The sequence below is a fragment of the Salvelinus namaycush genome, chromosome 11 (genome assembly GCF_016432855.1).
Source record: "Salvelinus namaycush isolate Seneca chromosome 11, SaNama_1.0, whole genome shotgun sequence".
Taxonomy (NCBI): Eukaryota; Metazoa; Chordata; class Actinopteri; order Salmoniformes; family Salmonidae; genus Salvelinus; species Salvelinus namaycush.
In genome coordinates this window covers 42,238,478-42,259,867 of record NC_052317.1, presented here as the reverse complement: position 1 = coordinate 42,259,867, position 21,390 = coordinate 42,238,478, and the positions used below count along the sequence as shown (strand labels likewise).

General features: G+C 41.9%; 2 protein-coding genes across 8 annotated transcripts; both read left to right on the top strand.

Moving 5' to 3' along the window:
• The first annotated feature begins 527 nt into the window (after positions 1-527).
• On the top strand, positions 528-8,178 carry LOC120056189 (serine protease FAM111A-like). 4 transcript variants are annotated; one of them, XM_039004425.1, is made up of 5 exons: positions 2,853-3,721; positions 4,171-4,251; positions 4,344-4,418; positions 6,026-7,969; positions 8,000-8,178. In XM_039004425.1, exons 2-5 carry the CDS (start codon positions 4,204-4,206, stop codon positions 8,066-8,068), a joined length of 2,136 nt encoding a protein of 711 aa, XP_038860353.1. In that variant the 5' UTR covers positions 2,853-3,721; positions 4,171-4,203; the 3' UTR covers positions 8,069-8,178. The 4 variants fall into 4 exon arrangements, with proteins under 4 accessions (XP_038860351.1, XP_038860353.1, XP_038860350.1 ...); XM_039004423.1 differs by lacking the exon at positions 2,853-3,721 and adding an exon at positions 528-651 and having other exon boundaries at positions 6,026-8,178; XM_039004422.1 differs by having other exon boundaries at positions 2,855-3,721; positions 6,026-8,178.
• A 2,651-nt stretch (positions 8,179-10,829) lies between these two features.
• On the top strand, positions 10,830-18,542 carry LOC120056188 (serine protease FAM111A-like). Of its 4 annotated transcripts, XM_039004420.1 has the most exons (5): positions 12,865-13,987; positions 14,437-14,517; positions 14,610-14,684; positions 16,402-18,345; positions 18,376-18,542. In XM_039004420.1, exons 2-5 carry the CDS (start codon positions 14,470-14,472, stop codon positions 18,442-18,444), a joined length of 2,136 nt encoding a protein of 711 aa, XP_038860348.1. In that variant the 5' UTR covers positions 12,865-13,987; positions 14,437-14,469; the 3' UTR covers positions 18,445-18,542. The 4 variants fall into 4 exon arrangements, with proteins under 4 accessions (XP_038860346.1, XP_038860348.1, XP_038860345.1 ...); XM_039004418.1 differs by lacking the exon at positions 12,865-13,987 and adding an exon at positions 10,830-10,950 and having other exon boundaries at positions 16,402-18,542; XM_039004417.1 differs by having other exon boundaries at positions 16,402-18,542.
• Positions 18,543-21,390: the final 2,848 nt, after the last annotated feature.

Here is a 21,390-nt window from a genome sequence, read left to right as displayed (position 1 = left end):
TCTTCCTGGGGGTGTTTATTAGTAGATTTTAATAAGATTTCATGTTGCTAAAATGCAGCCAGTTCCACTTTTAAACAGCCCTAACCAGAGTAATTACAAACCAACCCAGCAAGAGATCTGGAGAAAAGCCTGAGGATGAAGGACATTAGCTAGCAGGCAGTAGGCTACTGGTGAGTTGGTTGCTAGTCAGGTGCAGGTCTAGTGAGCATTGTTACCGGTGTTCAGCCTGGCTGCGTTCCAGCAGATACAACCTACATCATTTAATTCGAGCTCAAGGAACACCAAAAAAGAGAGTTGAAGATTTTGTGATTAAAAAATATATATCTAAACAATATTTGATACACATTATTGCCTTTTTTGGTCTGCGGAAGATTGTAAAAGTCGCTCAGTGGTGAGTCTTGAACAGGGCGATTTGATCAACCAATCGTGGTCGGTTGTGGTCGGTTACCCGATACTTCCCCTATTGCGGGACTATTTAAACCACTGCCCGCGAAAAATAAAATTCATGATCATCTTTCTGACGTGTTCGCAGAGGGTCTGCTGGTTTCATTTAATGTTATTCTGCCCAGGTCATCAACACAGCATTTGATAATAGTTTATTCTGCTCACAGTTCGCGGGGACTGTCCTGTCGTTTTGGAAGAACTATCCGCGTAAGTAGCCCGCTGTTATGATCTCGGAGTGAAACAGGTTTGTTTTTCTGGTCAAGACTGTCATGACATGCGTAAATCCAGAAATATGAATTATCAATAAAGAAAGCTATATGTTGATATATGAATACATCGTTCAAGTATGCACAGTGTTAGTATAAAGAAGGCTGTCCTTGATCGAGCACCGTTCATTACAGCTGCTCTGTTCCAAATCTTATCGCGCCATTTTGTAGGTCTATCAGATGGCTGATACAGTGACAGAGTACTTCATGGAAATGTAGCTTTTGGTATCCTAAAACATATGATACGATTTTGAATCAGGTAAGACATGTATTAATGTAAACCATAGTTTAATCAAATGTTCAAGAAAAATGTTCCGGGCTGAAGCCTACCTTTTTTATTTTTTAAGGGCGTTTTCTCAAATATTTTTTAGCTATAGTTCGAATCAGAGTTCGACTCTTTGTTACATTATAGTGTGCACACCAGTCCAAATGAACCGAACAGTCCGAACTAAGGGGGTAAACGCACCAGAGTTCAGAAAACCGCACCAAAACAATTTGGAATGAACGCCCACTAAGAGTCAAGAAGGAAAAGCACTTAGATGAATAATCCATTTATTTATTTAACATTTATTGAACTAGGCAAGTCAGTTAAGAACAAATTCTTATTTACAATGACGGCCTACACCGGGCAAACCCGGACGACGCTGGGCCAATTGTGCACCGTCCTAATGGACTCCAAATCACGGCCGGATGTGATACAGCCTGAAATAGGGCCAGTAAAGATGGGGGAAAAATACATTGCATAGAGGGTGCTATCAAAAACTCGAAATACTTGAGAATAAATCACAATTCATTGGAGAAAAAATACAATTGAGTTAGTCGCAATAATTCGAGAATAAAGTACAAATATTTTCAGAATATTTTTTTAATAAAATTGAGAATAAAGTACAAATAAAATTTAGAGAATAAAGTCAAACATTTTGGAGGGAGGAGGCTACAGCAGGATAATTTTCTCAGCCATAATCACGTGACCTCTGGGATCAGCAAGGTACGGAATACATATTAGGAACTCATTCCATAACTGACGGGGAGGGTTTAGGAGGAGTGGTGATACTTGACTAGGGGAGGGTTTCGGAGGAGTGGTGATACTTGACTAGGGGAGGGTTTCGGAGGAGTGGTGATACTTGACTAGGGGAGGGGTGATATTTGACTAGGGGAGGGTTTAGGAGGAGTGGTGATACTTGACTAGGGGAGGGTTTAGGAGGAGTGGTGATACTTGACTAGGGGAGGGGTGATATTTGACTAGGGGAGGGTTTAGGAGGAGTGGTGATACTTGACTAGGGGAGGGTTGACACTTGACTAGTTAAGGAGTAAGGTCTGAGGAGGAATGATGTTCTTGAAATTAAATGTACACTTTATTCTTGAAATATTTTGACTTTATTCTCTAAGTTTAATTTAGACTAGTCTCAAAATAATACAACTTTATTCTCAACATTCTGAGAATTTGAAGTGTTATTCATGCATTTTTTAAATATATATTTGTTTAAAAAAAAATAGGTGAACTTTGGGTACAAAAAACCGTCCTACTCAGCCTCTTTCTCAATTTTGACAGAAATGGGGTGTGGCATAAGTGGTTCGTCCATGTGTTTTTCTGGTCATGCGCGCAGCAACCAATGTAGCTAGTTTGTTAGCTAAGCTAGCCAATGTAGCTAGTTTGTTAGCTAAGCTAGCCAATGTAGCTAGTTTGTTAGCTAAGCTAGCCACTGTAGCTAGTTTGTTAGCTAAGCTAGCCAGTAACTCCTCCAACACAGGATGTTGGTGGCACCTTAATTTGGGAGGATGGGCTCATGGTAATGGCTGGAGCGGAATAGGTGGAATAGTATCAAACACATGGTTTCCTATTTGTTTGATGCCATTCCATTCGCTCCTTTCCAGCCATTATTATGAGCCGTCCTTCCCCCAGCAGCCTCCTCTGCCCCTCAGCAGCCTCCACCGCCCTCCAGTATGTGTTGACGTCATTTCACAGGATTTGTTTTTGGACTAAAGCTGTAGAGATCTGTAAGAAATGGCACTTCTGTAGCTAAATATCTTATTCAGCCATTTTGTTATTTTTAAACATTAAATGACCTGGCATGATGGGGTATTGATCGGTTATACAGTTTAAAGCCGTTGTTTTTGCCCAAAGTCAACCTTTAAGTACATCATTCTCTTCGCTTGGCCCTAATACTCTTCCGTAGTTGATTTACCGTTCTCCTAGCAGCAGGATATTATGCTGGCGGCATGAATGTAGATTTGTTTTCTTCAAAATAAGAGTCCCGCTGCAAAGACATGCTAAACTTTGGGAATATATTTTTTTTTTGCACCTGTGCAGTACAGCTGTTTTTCACAGCATTGCAACCACCTTTGGGGGAAAATAAATTATCATTTGACATATTTTATTTTTAATATTGTATTTATTGAACAAGGCAGTTAACCCACTGTTCCTAGGCCGTCATTGAAAATAGGAATTTGTTCTTAACTGACTTGCCTAGTTAAATAAAAGGTGAAATAAAAATTTATACCAGCATTTCTTTAAATGTACACAAATACTGGTATGTTGAAAGCTGTTGTGTAGGCCAGGGCGCTCCAACCCTGTTACTGGAGAGCTCCCGTCCTGTAGGTTTTCGCTCCAAACCTAATCTAACATACCTGATTCTAATAATTAGCTGGTTGATAAGCTGAACCAGGCTAGTTTACAACTGGGGATGGAGTGAACGTACAGGATGTTATCTCTCTCACTGGGGATGGAGTGAACGTACAGGACGTTATCTCTCACTGGGGATGGAGTGAACGTACAGGACGGTATCTCTCTCACTGGGGATGGAGTGAACGTACAGGACGTTATCTCTCACTGGGGATGGAGTGAACGTACAGGACGGTATCTCTCTCACTGGGGATGGAGTGAACGTACAGGACGTTATCTCTCACTGGGGATGGAGTGAACGTACAGGACGGTATCTCTCTCACTGGGGATGGAGTGAACGTACAGGACGGTATCTCTCTCACTGGGGATGGAGTGAACGTACAGGACGGTAAGCGTTCCAGGAACAGGGTTAGAGAGCCCTGGTGTATATTTAAAGAAATACACTATAACAAATGTTTGTTATTGGAATTACTTAATAGAATCTGCAAAACTTAAATGGATCTATTGTGCTGGGCAACAGGTTTAATACAGAGTACTGGTGACTCCTCACTCCACCCACTCCATTCACTGCAATACATAGTATATGAGATACTTATTGGCTTGTAGAATAAAAATGTTACTACCTGTCTCATAAACTGGGGTGGAAAATACTCAGTCAGGTCTCTACTGAACAAATACGGATAGTTTTGGAGGGGGGCTGTGGTACATATCCAGCAACACAGCTTTAAATGACCTGGTACTATCCATGGACCTGAAATCAATACCTTTTTACACACTCAACTAAAAAACAACCACACAAAAGGCAAACTTTTTTTTTTGTGTGTGTACTGCTGGCAGAATTGTACTGTGCTGTTGCCTGAACATAAGACCATGGATGATAGAGAGAAGACACAACCGAATCTGGACACATCTGTGAAGGTATTTTGAAAGGAGTTCTACCAAACCAACTTTCTACAACTTGAGTCACCGTCAGAACCTACAAAATGTGATGGTGTTTTTCTATATTACAGAAGATTACACGTCCAAGTAACACTTCAAACAACCAGCAACAAACTCCTGACCAATCTCCAGGATCTGATGCCAAGGTGACACACACACTCTGTCATATTACTTTTAATCTTAGTTTTATTTTATTAGTGTGACTTGCTTCAGCAGTTACACTTTAAATATTGTACAACTTATTTCTGACTTCTTTGGAACGCTATTCTTTTTGTACACTGTGGTGGAAATTCTTACACAGAGACACTCAAAGTCAATCTTTAAATAAATCATTGTTTATTGTCAGCGTGCTAGTACATATGTAAATCAGGAGCTCTGCCTGTTAAGACCCAGCAGTTGTCTTATACACGGCTATACACAGACAAGTTTATATTTGCATGATTTAGCATAATTACTGAATCATTACCATTTTGTTCTATTCATGTGACCGACCAATGTTGCATGATTTAGCATAATTACTGAATCATTACCATTTTGTTCTATTCATGTGACCGACCAATACTGGTTCGTAACATGTGACCGACCAATACTGGTTCGTAACATGTGACCGACCAATACTGGTTTGTAACATGTGACCGACCAATACTGGTTTGTAACATGTGACCGACCAATACTGGTTTGTAACATGTGACCGACCAATACTGGTTCGTAACATGTGACCGACCAATACTGGTTTGTAACATGTGACCGACCAATACTGGTTTGTAACATGTGACCGACCAATACTGGTTTGTAATATGTGACCGACCAATACTGGTTTGTAATATGTGACCGACCAATACTGGTTCGTAACATGTGACCGACCAATACTGGTTTGTAACATGTGACCGACCAATACTGGTTTGTAATATGTGACCGACCAATACTGGTTTGTAATATGTGACCGACCAATACTGGTTCGTAACATGTGACCGACCAATACTGGTTCGTAATATGTGACCGACCAATACTGGTTTGTAATATGTGACCGACCAATACTGGTTTGTAATATGTGACCGACCAATACTGGTTCGTAACATGTGACCGACCAATACTGGTTCGTAACATGTGACCGACCAATACTGGTTCGTAACATGTGACCGACCAATACTGGTTCGTAACATGTGACCGACCAATACTGGTTCGTAACATGTGACCGACCAATACTGGTTCGTAACATGTGACCGACCAATACTGGTTCGTAACATGTGACCGACCAATACTGGTTCGTAACATGTGACCGACCAATACTGGTTCGTAACATGTGACCGACCAATACTGGTTCGTAACATGTGACCGACCAATACTGGTTCGTAACATGTGACCGACCAATACTGGTTCGTAACATGTGACCGACCAATACTGGTTCGTAACATGTGACCGACCAATACTGGTTCGTAACATGTGACCGACCAATACTGGTTCGTAACATGTGACCGACCAATACTGGTTCGTAACATGTGATACCTTACGAGGCTTCTCCTCTCTAAGCTGAGACCTTGAAACTGAGATATCTTTTGTTTGTTCTCCAAACAAAATCTGGTCGTACTGACAAAATGCAGCTACTGATAAGTGAGGATTTGTACAGTCAGCCACTTGCAAGAACACATAAATTGGTTACTATAACCAATTTGGTGGTTGACATTGGTTTCCTGAGAGGGAGACTGTGGTTCTAATCCCCTGAGACTTAACACTTACATCTCTTCTGTCACAGAAAGAATCACACGATGAAAGCCATTCCTTCCGATACCGCTTCGAATACAAACAATACAGAGTTACATGCCATACTCATGGAACGGTCCTGGATGCACTGCGAACAAGCCCGGAGTTCGAGAACATGACAAAGAAAAAACAGGGGATGGAAATTGTCATCCAAAGAGAAAAAGAGCGAAGGGCAGCTGTCAGTACACATTTCCCCTGCCATTTAATTGATAACGATGAGCTAGTGACAGTCAGCTTCATCAAAGTTCCAAACGGCAGTTCTCCAGATACCCAGAGCCTTTACAAACAGAGTAACCCCCGCAAAAAAATACAACCTGACAAGTTGATGACTTTCTGTGTTGAAACTCAGGGTGGACAAAATATTAAAACGAAAGTAATGAAAAACCCAGAGCTAAGGAAGAAAGTGAAGTATGTCTGTGTGTACGGATACAAAGGGGAAAAGGTGAAGCAAGCCTTGAGGAGAGATGGGCGATTTGATAAAACCATCTTGAAAACACGCTGTGTTCTTTCTGAGCCAGAGACGAGGGTCGACACAGAGATGTCCCAGCCAGTTGATGGTCTTGATGGGAAAAGTCATCAAGGTCGTGAAGGTGAAATGTTGGTTGTGAAGGTAAAACGTATCGGTCGTGTATCTCAGCCACAGCCAGATAGTCTTGAGGATTGGGACAACACACCAACTGAAGAGCTGTCCGTCCCCCCTGGTGGAACATCGGAAGCAGCTCTCTCTCCTCAGAATCCTACCACAACAGACACAGTTCAAACACAGTTGCAGTCAAAGGAGGCAGGAAAAGATGGTAGTTCTCTGGTGGTGAAGCAAAAACGGCAAGAGATTCCAAACTCTAAAGAGATCCTAAACATCCTGCCTTCCCAATATGCAGGCTTGGAAGATCACTTGAAAGAGAGAGAGAATTTGAAAAAGCCTTCAGACGTGCAACAATTCTTAAGAGTAGAGTTTGGAAAGAAAACACAGGGCTTCCAAGAGGTGAAGAAAGTGAAGATACTAATGGAGCTGAGTGCTTCTGTTTGTCAGGTGAGAATTGAAGGGACAGCAAAAGGAACTGGCTTCCTTCTGTTTGACAAGTTCATCCTTACAAACGCCCATGTTGTCCAGGAAATCTATGAGCCGATAACTAACACGCTGCAACAATCAGTAAAAGTCACGTTTGACTTTGAAGACCTGGGTGAGAAAACGCAGCAGATACCAGTGCAAAGTGAGGTTGTAGCCTATGGAAAAGATGATTCTGGGAATGTTGACTTTGCTTTGCTGGAGCTTAGCTCAGATCCTGACATCACCTTGCCTTTAAGCTTGCTGGACACCTTCAGCTTTCCATCTCCAGATGGTGGAATCTTCATCATCGGCCACCCCGAGGGCGGGGTGAAAAAGACAGACCCCTGCTTTATCATTCAACGTGGAGATTTCGAACAAGCTGTAGAAAAACATTTAACAGAAAATAAGGAATTTCTTCATGTCATAAAGAGAAGATGTTTAGAGGAGAAATGGGACATCACACATCTACCGAGGGACACAAAAAAGATTATTTATGACAGCTGTTTATTCCACGGTGCCTTTGGCTCTCCAGTTTTCAATGAGTACTGCCAGCTGATAGCTATGCATACAGGCGGCTACTCCTACCCGGGTGAAGGACAGAAAACCCAGAGTATCAAAGAGTATGCTATTCCCCTGTCAGGCATACTTGAGGAGATCATCATCCAAGAGGTGCGTAGGAAACGAGTTGATGTGCTACAGGGATTCCTGAGCCACAGGAGTCAGAAATTAGACGTAGTGATGGAAAGAGTCAAGACACAGTCTGATAAAGCCAGCCTGGTCAAGGCCTTTCAGGAGAAGCTGCCGTTCGACAGTAACACTTCAGCTACAGATCAGGGAGAGCAGAGAACCTTCCACCAGTTCCTCTTTGATAAAGACGACGCCACAGGGGTCGACGCCACAGGGGTCGACGCCACAGGGGTCGACGCCACAGGGGTCGACGTCACAGGGGTCGACGCCATGGAGGTGGATGATATCTATGACAATTGAAAAAGTGCCCAGTTGTCATATTTGAGTAAAAGTAAAGATACCCTAATAGCAAGTGACTCAAGTAAAAGTAGCCCAGTAAAATACTTCTTGAGTAAAAGTCTAAAACTATTTAGTATAAAATATACTTAAATATCAAAAGAAAATGTAATTGCTAAAATATACTTAAGTATCAAAAGTAAAAGTGTAAATCATTTCAAATTACTTACGTTAAGCAAAGCAGACGGCACCATTTTCTTGTTTTTAAAATGTATGGAAAGCCAGGAGGGACACTCCAACACTCAGACATCATTACAGATAGCCAGGGGGGACACTCCAACACTCAGACATCATTACAGATAGCCAGGAGGGACACTCCAACACTCAGACATCATTACAGATAGCCAGGGGGGACACTCCAACACTCAGACATCATTACAGATAGCCAGGGGCTCACTCCAACACTCAGACATCATTACAGATAGCCAGGAGGGACACTCCAACACTCAGACATCATTACAGATAGCCAGGGGCACACTCCAACACTCAGACATCATTACAGATAGCCAGGGGCACACTCCAACACTCAGACATCATTCACAAACTATGGATTTGTGTTTAGTGAGTCAGCCAGATCAGAGGCAGTAGAGATGACCAGGGATGTATCATCGATGCATCATTCATGTAACCAACTATTATTGAATCAAATAAACCTGAGATCTTTCCATGGAAATTGTAGTTTAACATACGCTAGTCTGCCATGCTTGTATTGTTTTCTGCCAGGAAGACATGTTCTGTAACCATTGCTTGTTTTAATCTTCAAAATAAAAGTACAGAAGAAGCTTTTCTATTGTGTTATTTACTGTACAATTGTTTATTCCATGTGTAACACTGTGTTGTTATTTTTGTCACACTGCTTTGCTTTATCTTGGCCAGGTCCCAGTTGTAAATGAGAACTTGTTCTCAACTGGCCTACCTGGTTAAAAAAAGGTTCTCAACTGGCCTACCTGGTTAAATAAAGGTTCTCAACTGGCCTACCTGGTTAAATAAAGGGGAAATAAATAAAATAGTATACTTGTAAACATGTTTGATTTTCTTCAAGTAGAAATTGAAATGGGGAAATGCCTCCAAACTTGACATATGGCCCCGTAATCATAACAAACTAATAGGTTAAATACAAGAGTACAATACTGTCAATATAATGTTAGACAATCAGGTTCCTATCATAGTAAATATTGTTTTTAATGGACTGTCAAAATGCTTTTACTAGTTTTCTTAACATAAAATATAAACAGCCCTCTGCTTTGTGAAAGACCAAGGACCAGTATTGAATATTCAGGACGGAAAGGAGAGCTGGTAGCAGAGAGAGACAATATCCTGGTCCTTTATCAACTGTAATCTCTAATATAATAGTTTAGTGATTTGTAATTAGTGATTGAACCTGGGAACGAGGTTAAGGATTTGATTGGAGGAGAACACGACCTAATAACAGGTTGAGAGAATGCCAAGAGGGTGCAAAGCTGTCAAGGCAAAGGGTGGCTACTTTGAAGAATCTCAAAAATAAAATAAATGGAGACTGTCTAGTGCCAAAAATACAGCGTTAAAGACATGTAAAATGTTTCCTGATCTTTCTCATCTCTCACAAATACAGTAGGACAAACACTTCAGAACAAACTTATGTTTTATGTATTTTCTTGATACTTCAAGCGGTCTTAAAATTCAAACTCAAATTGCAAAATGATCCTTGGTATGACCTTCTTAAAACAATTCCATAAAGCTTAGTAGAACCTCCCCAACCGGCTTAAACTTATGGGTTAGGGTGGTTGTGAAACAGTGCTGTAGCTCACTAACTCACCGTACTGGGGTAGGGGGAAGTCAAACTTGGCATCCAGGTAGTTGGTAGCTGAGAAGGAGTGGAGCCGGAGCGGCCCCTTGGACTGGAACCGGAGGGGCCACTTGGAGGGCCGAGGAGGACCCTTGGAGAGCTGGGGCGGTACCTTTCGAAGGGCCAAAGCGGCCACTTGGAGGGCCAGAGGAGGAGTGACCCCATGGAGGGCCGGAGGAGGAGCTGCCGGACCCTTGCAGGGCTCGTCCCCGGTCCTCCAAGGGGCCGCTCCTCCTCGTGCTAGATCCACCAAGGGGCCACTAAATTGGTATAGAATTTTCACAATTGCCTTACTATATGTAATTCCCAAACATTGTAAGAATTTATCAAAACGTGAAAATTACCACATTTAAGTGCTTGCTTGTCAGATTCTTCCTGGGGGTGTTTATTAGTAGATTTTAATAAGATTTCATGTTGCTAAAATGCAGCCAGTTCCACTTTTAAACAGCCCTAACCAGAGTAATTACAAACCAACCCAGCAAGAGATCTGGAGAAAAGCCTGAGGATGAAGGACATTAGCTAGCAGGCAGTAGGCTACTGGTGAGTTGGTTGCTAGTCAGGTGCAGGTCTAGTGAGCATTGTTACCGGTGTTCAGCCTGGCTGCGTTCCAGCAGATACAACCTACATCATTTAATTCGAGCTCAAGGAACACCAAAAAAGAGAGTTGAAGATTTTGTGATTAAAAAATATATATCTAAACAATATTTGATACACATTATTGCCTTTTTTGGTCTGCGGAAGATTGTAAAAGTCGCTCAGTGGTGAGTCTTGAACAGGGCGATTTGATCAACCAATCGTGGTCGGTTGTGGTCGGTTACCCGATACTTCCCCTATTGCGGGACTATTTAAACCACTGCCCGCGAAAAATAAAATTCATGATCATCTTTCTGACGTGTTCGCAGAGGGTCTGCTGGTTTCATTTAATGTTATTCTGCCCAGGTCATCAACACAGCGTTTGATAATAGTTTATTCTGCTCACAGTTCGCGGGGACTGTCCTGTCATTTTGGAAGACCTATCCGCGTAAGTAGCCCGCTGTTATGATCTCGGAGTGAAACAGGTTTGTTTTTCTGGTCAAGACTGTCATGACATGCGTAAATCCAGAAATATGAATTATCAATAAAGAAAGCTATATGTTGATATATGAATACATCGTTCAAGTATGCACAGTGTTAGTATAAAGAAGGCTGTCCTTGATCGAGCACCGTTCATTACAGCTGCTCTGTTCCAAATCTTATCGCGCCATTTTGTAGGTCTATCAGATGGCTGATACAGTGACAGAGTACTTCATGGAAATGTAGCTTTTGGTATCCTAAAACATATGATACGATTTTGAATCAGGTAAGACATGTATTAATGTAAACCATAGTTTAATCAAATGTTCAAGAAAAATGTTCCGGACTGAAGCCTACCTTTTTTATTTTTTAAGGGCGTTTTCTCAAATATTTTTTAGCTATAGTTCGAATCAGAGTTCGACTCTTTGTTACATTATAGTGTGCACACCAGTCCAAATGAACCGAACAGTCCGAACTAAGGGGGTAAACGCACCAGAGCTCAGAAAACTGCACCAAACCAATTTGGAATGAACGCCCACTAAGAGTCAAGAAGGAAAAGCACTTAGATGAATAATCCATTTATTTATTTAACATTTATTGAACTAGGCAAGTCAGTTAAGAACAAATTCTTATTTACAATGACGGCCTACACCGGGCAAACCCGGACGACGCTGGGCCAATTGTGCGCCGCCCTAATGGACTCCAAATCACGGCCGGATGTGATACAGCCTGAAATAGGGCCAGTAAAGATGGGGGAAAAATACATTGCATAGAGGGTGCTATCAAAAACTCGAAATACTTGAGAATAAATCACAATTCATTGGAGAAAAAATACAATTGAGTTAAAGTCGCAATAATTCGAGAATAAAGTACAAATATTTTCAGAATATTTTTTTAATAAAATTGAGAATAAAGTACAAATAAAATTTAGAGAATAAAGTCAAACATTTTGGAGGGAGGAGGCTACAGCAGGATAATTTTCTCAGCCATAATCACGTGACCTCTGGGATCAGCAAGGTACGGAATACATATTAGGAACTCATTCCATAACTGACGGGGAGGGTTTAGGAGGAGTGGTGATACTTGACTAGGGGAGGGTTTAGGAGGGGTGGTGATACTTGACTAGGGGAGGGTTTAGGAGGAGTGGTGATACTTGACTAGGGGAGGGTTTAGGAGGAGTGGTGATACTTGACTAGGGGAGGGGTGATATTTGACTAGGGGAGGGTTTAGGAGGAGTGGTGATACTTGACTTGTGCATGGTTGATACTTGACTAGGGGAGGGTTGACACTTGACTAGTTAAGGAGTAAGGTCTGAGGAGGAATGATGTTCTTGAAATTAAATGTACACTTTATTCTTGAAATATTTTGACTTTATTCTCTAAGTTTAATTTAGACTAGTCTCAAAATAATACAACTTTATTCTCAACATTCTGAGAATTTGAAGTGTTATTCATGCATTTTTTAAATATATATTTGTTTAAAAAAAAATAGGTGAACTTTGGGTACAAAAAACCGTCCTACTCAGCCTCTTTCTCAATTTTGACAGAAATGGGGTGTGGCATAAGTGGTTCGTCCATGTGTTTTTCTGGTCATGCGCGCAGCAACCAATGTAGCTAGTTTGTTAGCTAAGCTAGCCAATGTAGCTAGTTTGTTAGCTAAGCTAGCCAATGTAGCTAGTTTGTTAGCTAAGCTAGCCAATGTAGCTAGTTTGTTAGCTAAGCTAGCCACTGTAGCTAGTTTGTTAGCTAAGCTAGCCAGTAACTCCTCCAACACAGGATGTTGGTGGCACCTTAATTTGGGAGGATGGGCTCATGGTAATGGCTGGAGCGGAATAGGTGGAATAGTATCAAACACATGGTTTCCTATTTGTTTGATGCCATTCCATTCGCTCCTTTCCAGCCATTATTATGAGCCGTCCTTCCCCCAGCAGCCTCCTCTGCCCCTCAGCAGCCTCCACCGCCCTCCAGTATGTGTTGACGTCATTTCACAGGATTTGTTTTTGGACTAAAGCTGTAGAGATCTGTAAGAAATGGCACTTCTGTAGCTAAATATCTTATTCAGCCATTTTGTTATTTTTAAACATTAAATGACCTGGCATGATGGGGTATTGATCGGTTATACAGTTTAAAGCCGTTGTTTTTGCCCAAAGTCAACCTTTAAGTACATAATTTTTGGTTTTCTCTTCGCTTGGCCCTAATACTCTTCCGTAGTTGATTTACCGTTCTCCTAGCAGCAGGATATTATGCTGGCGGCATGAATGTAGATTTGTTTTCTTCAAAATAAGAGTCCCGCTGCAAAGACATGCTAAACTTTGGGAATATATTTTTTTTTTGCACCTGTGCAGTACAGCTGTTTTTCACAGCATTGCAACCACCTTTGGGGGAAAATAAATTATCATTTGACATATTTTATTTTTAATATTGTATTTATTGAACAAGGCAGTTAACCCACTGTTCCTAGGCCGTCATTGAAAATAGGAATTTGTTCTTAACTGACTTGCCTAGTTAAATAAAAGGTGAAATAAAAATTTATACCAGCATTTCTTTAAATGTACACAAATACTGGTATGTTGAAAGCTGTTGTGTAGGCCAGGGCGCTCCAACCCTGTTACTGGAGAGCTCCCGTCCTGTAGGTTTTCGCTCCAAACCTAATCTAACATACCTGATTCTAATAATTAGCTGGTTGATAAGCTGAACCAGGCTAGTTTACAACTGGGGATGGAGTGAACGTACAGGATGTTATCTCTCTCACTGGGGATGGAGTGAACGTACAGGACGTTATCTCTCACTGGGGATGGAGTGAACGTACAGGACGGTATCTCTCTCACTGGGGATGGAGTGAACGTACAGGACGTTATCTCTCACTGGGGATGGAGTGAACGTACAGGACGGTATCTCTCTCACTGGGGATGGAGTGAACGTACAGGACGTTATCTCTCACTGGGGATGGAGTGAACGTACAGGACGGTATCTCTCTCACTGGGGATGGAGTGAACGTACAGGACGGTAAGCGTTCCAGGAACAGGGTTAGAGAGCCCTGGTGTATATTTAAAGAAATACACTATAACAAATGTTTGTTATTGGAATTACTTAATAGAATCTGCAAAACTTAAATGGATCTATTGTGCTGGGCAACAGGTTTAATACAGAGTACTGGTGACTCCTCACTCCACCCACTCCATTCACTGCAATACATAGTATATGAGATACTTATTGGCTTGTAGAATAAAAATGTTACTACCTGTCTCATAAACTGGGGTGGAAAATACTCAGTCAGGTCTCTACTGAACAAATACGGATAGTTTTGGAGGGGGGCTGTGGTACATATCCAGCAACACAGCTTTAAATGACCTGGTACTATCCATGGACCTGAAATCAATACCTTTTTACACACTCAACTAAAAAACAACCACACAAAAGGCAAACTTTTTTTTTTGTGTGTGTACTGCTGGCAGAATTGTACTGTGCTGTTGCCTGAACATAAGACCATGGATGATAGAGAGAAGACACAACCGAATCTGGACACATCTGTGAAGGTATTTTGAAAGGAGTTCTACCAAACCAACTTTCTACAACTTGAGTCACCGTCAGAACCTACAAAATGTGATGGTGTTTTTCTATATTACAGAAGATTACACGTCCAAGTAACACTTCAAACAACCAGCAACAAACTCCTGACCAATCTCCAGGATCTGATGCCAAGGTGACACACACACTCTGTCATATTACTTTTAATCTTAGTTTTATTTTATTAGTGTGACTTGCTTCAGCAGTTACACTTTAAATATTGTACAACTTATTTCTGACTTCTTTGGAACGCTATTCTTTTTGTACACTGTGGTGGAAATTCTTACACAGGGACACTCAAAGTCAATCTTTAAATAAATCATTGTTTATTGTCAGCGTGCTAGTACATATGTAAATCAGGAGCTCTGCCTGTTAAGACCCAGCAGTTGTCTTATACACGGCTATACACAGACAAGTTTATATTTGCATGATTTAGCATAATTACTGAATCATTACCATTTTGTTCTATTCATGTGACCGACCAATGTTGCATGATTTAGCATAATTACTGAATCATTACCATTTTGTTCTATTCATGTGACCGACCAATACTGGTTCGTAACATGTGACCGACCAATACTGGTTCGTAACATGTGACCGACCAATACTGGTTTGTAACATGTGACCGACCAATACTGGTTTGTAACATGTGACCGACCAATACTGGTTTGTAACATGTGACCGACCAATACTGGTTCGTAACATGTGACCGACCAATACTGGTTTGTAACATGTGACCGACCAATACTGGTTTGTAACATGTGACCGACCAATACTGGTTTGTAATATGTGACCGACCAATACTGGTTTGTAATATGTGACCGACCAATACTGGTTCGTAACATGTGACCGACCAATACTGGTTTGTAACATGTGACCGACCAATACTGGTTTGTAATATGTGACCGACCAATACTGGTTTGTAATATGTGACCGACCAATACTGGTTCGTAACATGTGACCGACCAATACTGGTTCGTAACATGTGACCGACCAATACTGGTTCGTAATATGTGACCGACCAATACTGGTTTGTAATATGTGACCGACCAATACTGGTTCGTAACATGTGACCGACCAATACTGGTTCGTAACATGTGACCGACCAATACTGGTTCGTAATATGTGACCGACCAATACTGGTTCGACATGTGACCGACCAATACTGGTTCGTAACATGTGACCGACCAATACTGGTTCGTAACATGTGACCGACCAATACTGGTTCGTAACATGTGACCGACCAATACTGGTTCGTAACATGTGACCGACCAATACTGGTTCGTAACATGTGACCGACCAATACTGGTTCGTAACATGTGACCGACCAATACTGGTTCGTAACATGTGACCGACCAATACTGGTTCGTAACATGTGACCGACCAATACTGGTTCGTAACATGTGACCGACCAATACTGGTTCGTAACATGTGACCGACCAATACTGGTTCGTAACATGTGACCGACCAATACTGGTTCGTAACATGTGACCGACCAATACTGGTTCGTAACATGTGACCGACCAATACTGGTTCGTAACATGTGACCGACCAATACTGGTTCGTAACATGTGACCGACCAATACTGGTTCGTAACATGTGATACCTTACGAGGCTTCTCCTCTCTAAGCTGAGACCTTGAAACTGAGATATCTTTTGTTTGTTCTCCAAACAAAATCTGGTCGTACTGACAAAATGCAGCTACTGATAAGTGAGGATTTGTACAGTCAGCCACTTGCAAGAACACATAAATTGGTTACTATAACCAATTTGGTGGTTGACATTGGTTTCCTGAGAGGGAGACTGTGGTTCTAATCCCCTGAGACTTAACACTTACATCTCTTCTGTCACAGAAAGAATCACACGATGAAAGCCATTCCTTCCGATACCGCTTCGAATACAAACAATACAGAGTTACATGCCATACTCATGGAACGGTCCTGGATGCACTGCGAACAAGCCCGGAGTTCGAGAACATGACAAAGAAAAAACAGGGGATGGAAATTGTCATCCAAAGAGAAAAAGAGCGAAGGGCAGCTGTCAGTACACATTTCCCCTGCCATTTAATTGATAACGATGAGCTAGTGACAGTCAGCTTCATCAAAGTTCCAAACGGCAGTTCTCCAGATACCCAGAGCCTTTACAAACAGAGTAACCCCCGCAAAAAAATACAACCTGACAAGTTGATGACTTTCTGTGTTGAAACTCAGGGTGGACAAAATATTAAAACGAAAGTAATGAAAAACCCAGAGCTAAGGAAGAAAGTGAAGTATGTCTGTGTGTACGGATACAAAGGGGAAAAGGTGAAGCAAGCCTTGAGGAGAGATGGGCGATTTGATAAAACCATCTTGAAAACACGCTGTGTTCTTTCTGAGCCAGAGACGAGGGTCGACACAGAGATGTCCCAGCTAGTTGATGGTCTTGATGGGAAAAGTCATCAAGGTCGTGAAGGTGAAATGTTGGTTGTGAAGGTAAAACGTATCGGTCGTGTATCTCAGCCACAGCCAGATAGTCTTGAGGATTGGGACAACACACCAACTGAAGAGCTGTCCGTCCCCCCTGGTGGAACATCAGAAGCAGCTCTCTCTCCTCAGAATCCTACCACAACAGACACAGTTCAAACACAGTTGCAGTCAAAGGAGGCAGGAAAAGATGGTAGTTCTCTGGTGGTGAAGCAAAAACGGCAAGAGATTCCAAACTCTAAAGAGATCCTAAACATCCTGCCTTCCCAATATGCAGGCTTGGAAGATCACTTGAAAGAGAGAGAGAATTTGAAAAAGCCTTCAGACGTGCAACAATTCTTAAGAGTAGAGTTTGGAAAGAAAACACAGGGCTTCCAAGAGGTGAAGAAAGTGAAGATACTAATGGAGCTGAGTGCTTCTGTTTGTCAGGTGAGAATTGAAGGGACAGCAAAAGGAACTGGCTTCCTTCTGTTTGACAAGTTCATCCTTACAAACGCCCATGTTGTCCAAGAAATCTATGAGCCGATAACTAACACGCTGCAACAATCTGTAACGGTCACGTTTGACTTTGAAGACCTGGGTGAGAAAACGCAGCAGATACCAGTGCAAAGTGAGGTTGTAGCCTATGGAAAAGATGATTCTGGGAATGTTGACTTTGCTTTGCTGGAGCTTAGCTCAGATCCTGACATCACCTTGCCTTTAAGCTTGCTGGACACCTTCAGCTTTCCATCTCCAGATGGTGGAATCTTCATCATCGGCCACCCCGAGGGCGGGGTGAAAAAGACAGACCCCTGCTTTATCATTCAACGTGGAGATTTCGAACAAGCTGTAGAAAAACATTTAACAGAAAATAAGGAATTTCTTCATGTCATAAAGAGAAGATGTTTAGAGGAGAAATGGGACATCACACATCTACCGAGGGACACAAAAAAGATTATTTATGACAGCTGTTTATTCCACGGTGCCTCTGGCTCTCCAGTTTTCAATGAGTACTGCCAGCTGATAGCTATGCATACAGGCGGCTACTCCTACCCGGGTGAAGGACAGAAAACCCAGAGTATCAAAGAGTATGCTATTCCCCTGTCAGGCATACTTGAGGAGATCATCATCCAAGAGGTGCGTAGGAAACGAGTTGATGTGCTACAGGGATTCCTGAGCCACAGGAGTCAGAAATTAGACGTAGTGATGGAAAGAGTCAAGACACAGTCTGATAAAGCCAGCCTGGTCAAGGCCTTTCAGGAGAAGCTGCCGTTCGACAGTAACACTTCAGCTACAGATCAGGGAGAGCAGAGAACCTTCCACCAGTTCCTCTTTGATAAAGACGACGCCACAGGGGTCGACGCCACAGGGGTCGACGCCACAGGGGTCGACGCCACAGGGGTCGACGTCACAGGGGTCGACGCCATGGAGGTGGATGATATCTATGACAATTGAAAAAGTGCCCAGTTGTCATATTTGAGTAAAAGTAAAGATACCTTAATAGCAAGTGACTCAAGTAAAAGTAGCCCAGTAAAATACTTCTTGAGTAAAAGTCTAAAACTATTTAGTATAAAATATACTTAAATATCAAAAGAAAATGTAATTGCTAAAATATACTTAAGTATCAAAAGTAAAAGTGTAAATCATTTCAAATTACTTACGTTAAGCAAAGCAGACGGCACCATTTTCTTGTTTTTAAAATGTATGGAAAGCCAGGAGGGACACTCCAACACTCAGACATCATTACAGATAGCCAGGAGGGACACTCCAACACTCAGACATCATTACAGATAGCCAGGGGAACACTCCAACACTCAGACATCATTACAGATAGCCAGGGGGCACACTCCAACACTCAGACATCATTACAGATAGCCAGGGGGCACACTCCAACACTCAGACATCATTACAGATAGCCAGGGGGAACACTCCAACACTCAGACATCATTACAGATAGCCAGGGGGAACACTCCAACACTCAGACATCATTACAGATAGCCAGGGGGAACACTCCAACACTCAGACATCATTACAGATAGCCAGGGGAACACTCCAACACTCAGACATCATTACAGATAGCCAGGGGGCACACTCCAACACTCAGACATCATTACAGATAGCCAGGGGCACACTCCAACACTCAGACATCATTACAGATAGCCAGGGGCACACTCCAACACTCAGACATCATTCACAAACTATGGATTTGTGTTTAGTGAGTCAGCCAGATCAGAGGCAGTAGAGATGACCAGGGATGTTCTCTGTTTAGTGAGTCCTCCAGATCAGAGGCAGTAGAGATGACCAGGGATGTATCATCGATGCATCATTCATGTAACCAACTATTATTGAATCAAATAAACCTGAGATCTTTCCATGGAAATTGTAGTTTAACATACGCTAGTCTGCCATGCTTGTATTGTTTTCTGCCAGGAAGACATGTTCTGTAACCATTGCTTGTTTTAATCTTCAAAATAAAAGTACAGAAGAAGCTTTTCTATTGTGTTATTTACTGTACAATTGTTTATTCCATGTGTAACACTGTGTTGTTATTTTTGTCACACTGCTTTGCTTTATCTTGGCCAGGTCCCAGTTGTAAATGAGAACTTGTTCTCAACTGGCCTACCTGGTTAAAAAAAGGTTCTCAACTGGCCTACCTGGTTAAATAAAGGTGAAATAAATAAAATAGTATACTTGTAAACATGTTTGATTTTCTTCAAGTAGAAATTGAAATGGGGAAATGCCTCCAAACTTGACATATGGCCCCGTAATCATAACAAACTAATAGGTTAAATACAAGAGTACAATACTGTCAATATAATGTTAGACAATCAGGTTCCTATCATAGTAAATATTGTTTTTAATGGACTGTCAAAATGCTTTTACTAGTTTTCTTAACAGAAAATATAAACAGCCCTCTGCTTTGTGAAAGACCAAGGACCAGTATTGAATATTCAGGGCAGAAAGGAGAGCTGGTAGCAGAGAGAGACAATATCCTGGTCCTTTATCACTAATCTGTAATATAATAGTTTAGTGATTTGTAATTAGTGATTGAACCTGGGAACGAGGTTAAGGATTTGATTGGAGGAGAACACGACCTAATAACAGGTTGAGAGAATGCCAAGAGGGTGCAAAGCTGTCAAGGCAAAGGGTGGCTACTTTGAAGAATCTCAAAAATAAAATAAATGGAGACTGTCTAGTGCCAAAAATACAGCGTTAAAGACATGTAAAATGTTTCCTGATCTTTCTCATCTCTCACAAATACAGTAGGACAAACACTTCAGAACAAACTTATGTTTTATGTATTTTCTTGATACTTCAAGCGGTCTTAAAATTCAAACTCAAATTGCAAAATGATCCTTGGTATGACCTTCTTAAAACAATTCCATAAAGCTTAGTAGAACCTCCCCAACCGGCTTAAACTTATGGGTTAGGGTGGTTGTGAAACAGTGTTGTAGCTCACTAACTCACTGTACTGGGGTAGGGGGAAGTCAAACTTGGCATCCAGGTAGTTGGTAGCTGAGAAGGAGTGGAGCCGGAGCGGCCCCTTGGACTGGAACCGGAGGGGCCACTTGGAGGGCCGAGGAGGACCCTTGGAGAGCTGGGGCGGTACCTTTCGAAGGGCCAAAGCGGCCACTTGGAGGGCCAGAGGAGGAGTGACCCCATGGAGGGCCGGAGGAGGAGCTGCCGGACCCTTGCAGGGCTCGTCCCCGGTCCTCCAAGGGGCCGCTCCTCCTCGTGCTAGATCCACCAAGGGGCCACTAAATTGGTATAGAATTTTCACAATTGCCTTACTATATGTAATTCCCAAACATTGTAAGAATTTATCAAAACGTGAAAATTACCACATTTAAGTGCTTGCTTGTCAGATTCTTCCTGGGGGTGTTTATTAGTAGATTTTAATAAGATTTCATGTTGCTAAAATGCAGCCAGTTCCACTTTTAAACAGCCCTAACCAGAGTAATTACAAACCAACCCAGCAAGAGATCTGGAGAAAAGCCTGAGGATGAAGGACATTAGCTAGCAGGCAGTAGGCTACTGGTGAGTTGGTTGCTAGTCAGGTGCAGGTCTAGTGAGCATTGTTACCGGTGTTCAGCCTGGCTGCGTTCCAGCAGATACAACCTACATCATTTAATTCGAGCTCAAGGAACACCAAAAAAGAGAGTTGAAGATTTTGTGATTAAAAAATATATATCTAAACAATATTTGATACACATTATTGCCTTTTTTGGTCTGCGGAAGATTGTAAAAGTCGCTCAGTGGTGAGTCTTGAACAGGGCGATTTGATCAACCAATCGTGGTCGGTTGTGGTCGGTTACCCGATACTTCCCCTATTGCGGGACTATTTAAACCACTGCCCGCGAAAAATAAAATTCATGATCATCTTTCTGACGTGTTCGCAGA

Bases quoted from the DNA above. Each gene is read 5' to 3' on its own strand.
- LOC120056189 (XM_039004423.1), top strand. From the start codon at position 4,204: ATGGATGATAGAGAGAAGACACAACCGAATCTGGACACATCTGTGAAG. The intron at 4,252-4,343 runs GTATTTTGAAAG...TCTATATTACAG, and splicing joins ATCTGGACACATCTGTGAAG to AAGATTACACGTCCAAGTAA. The intron at 4,419-6,025 runs GTGACACACACA...CTTCTGTCACAG, and splicing joins CTCCAGGATCTGATGCCAAG to AAAGAATCACACGATGAAAG.
- LOC120056188 (XM_039004418.1), top strand. From the start codon at position 14,470: ATGGATGATAGAGAGAAGACACAACCGAATCTGGACACATCTGTGAAG. The intron at 14,518-14,609 runs GTATTTTGAAAG...TCTATATTACAG, and splicing joins ATCTGGACACATCTGTGAAG to AAGATTACACGTCCAAGTAA. The intron at 14,685-16,401 runs GTGACACACACA...CTTCTGTCACAG, and splicing joins CTCCAGGATCTGATGCCAAG to AAAGAATCACACGATGAAAG.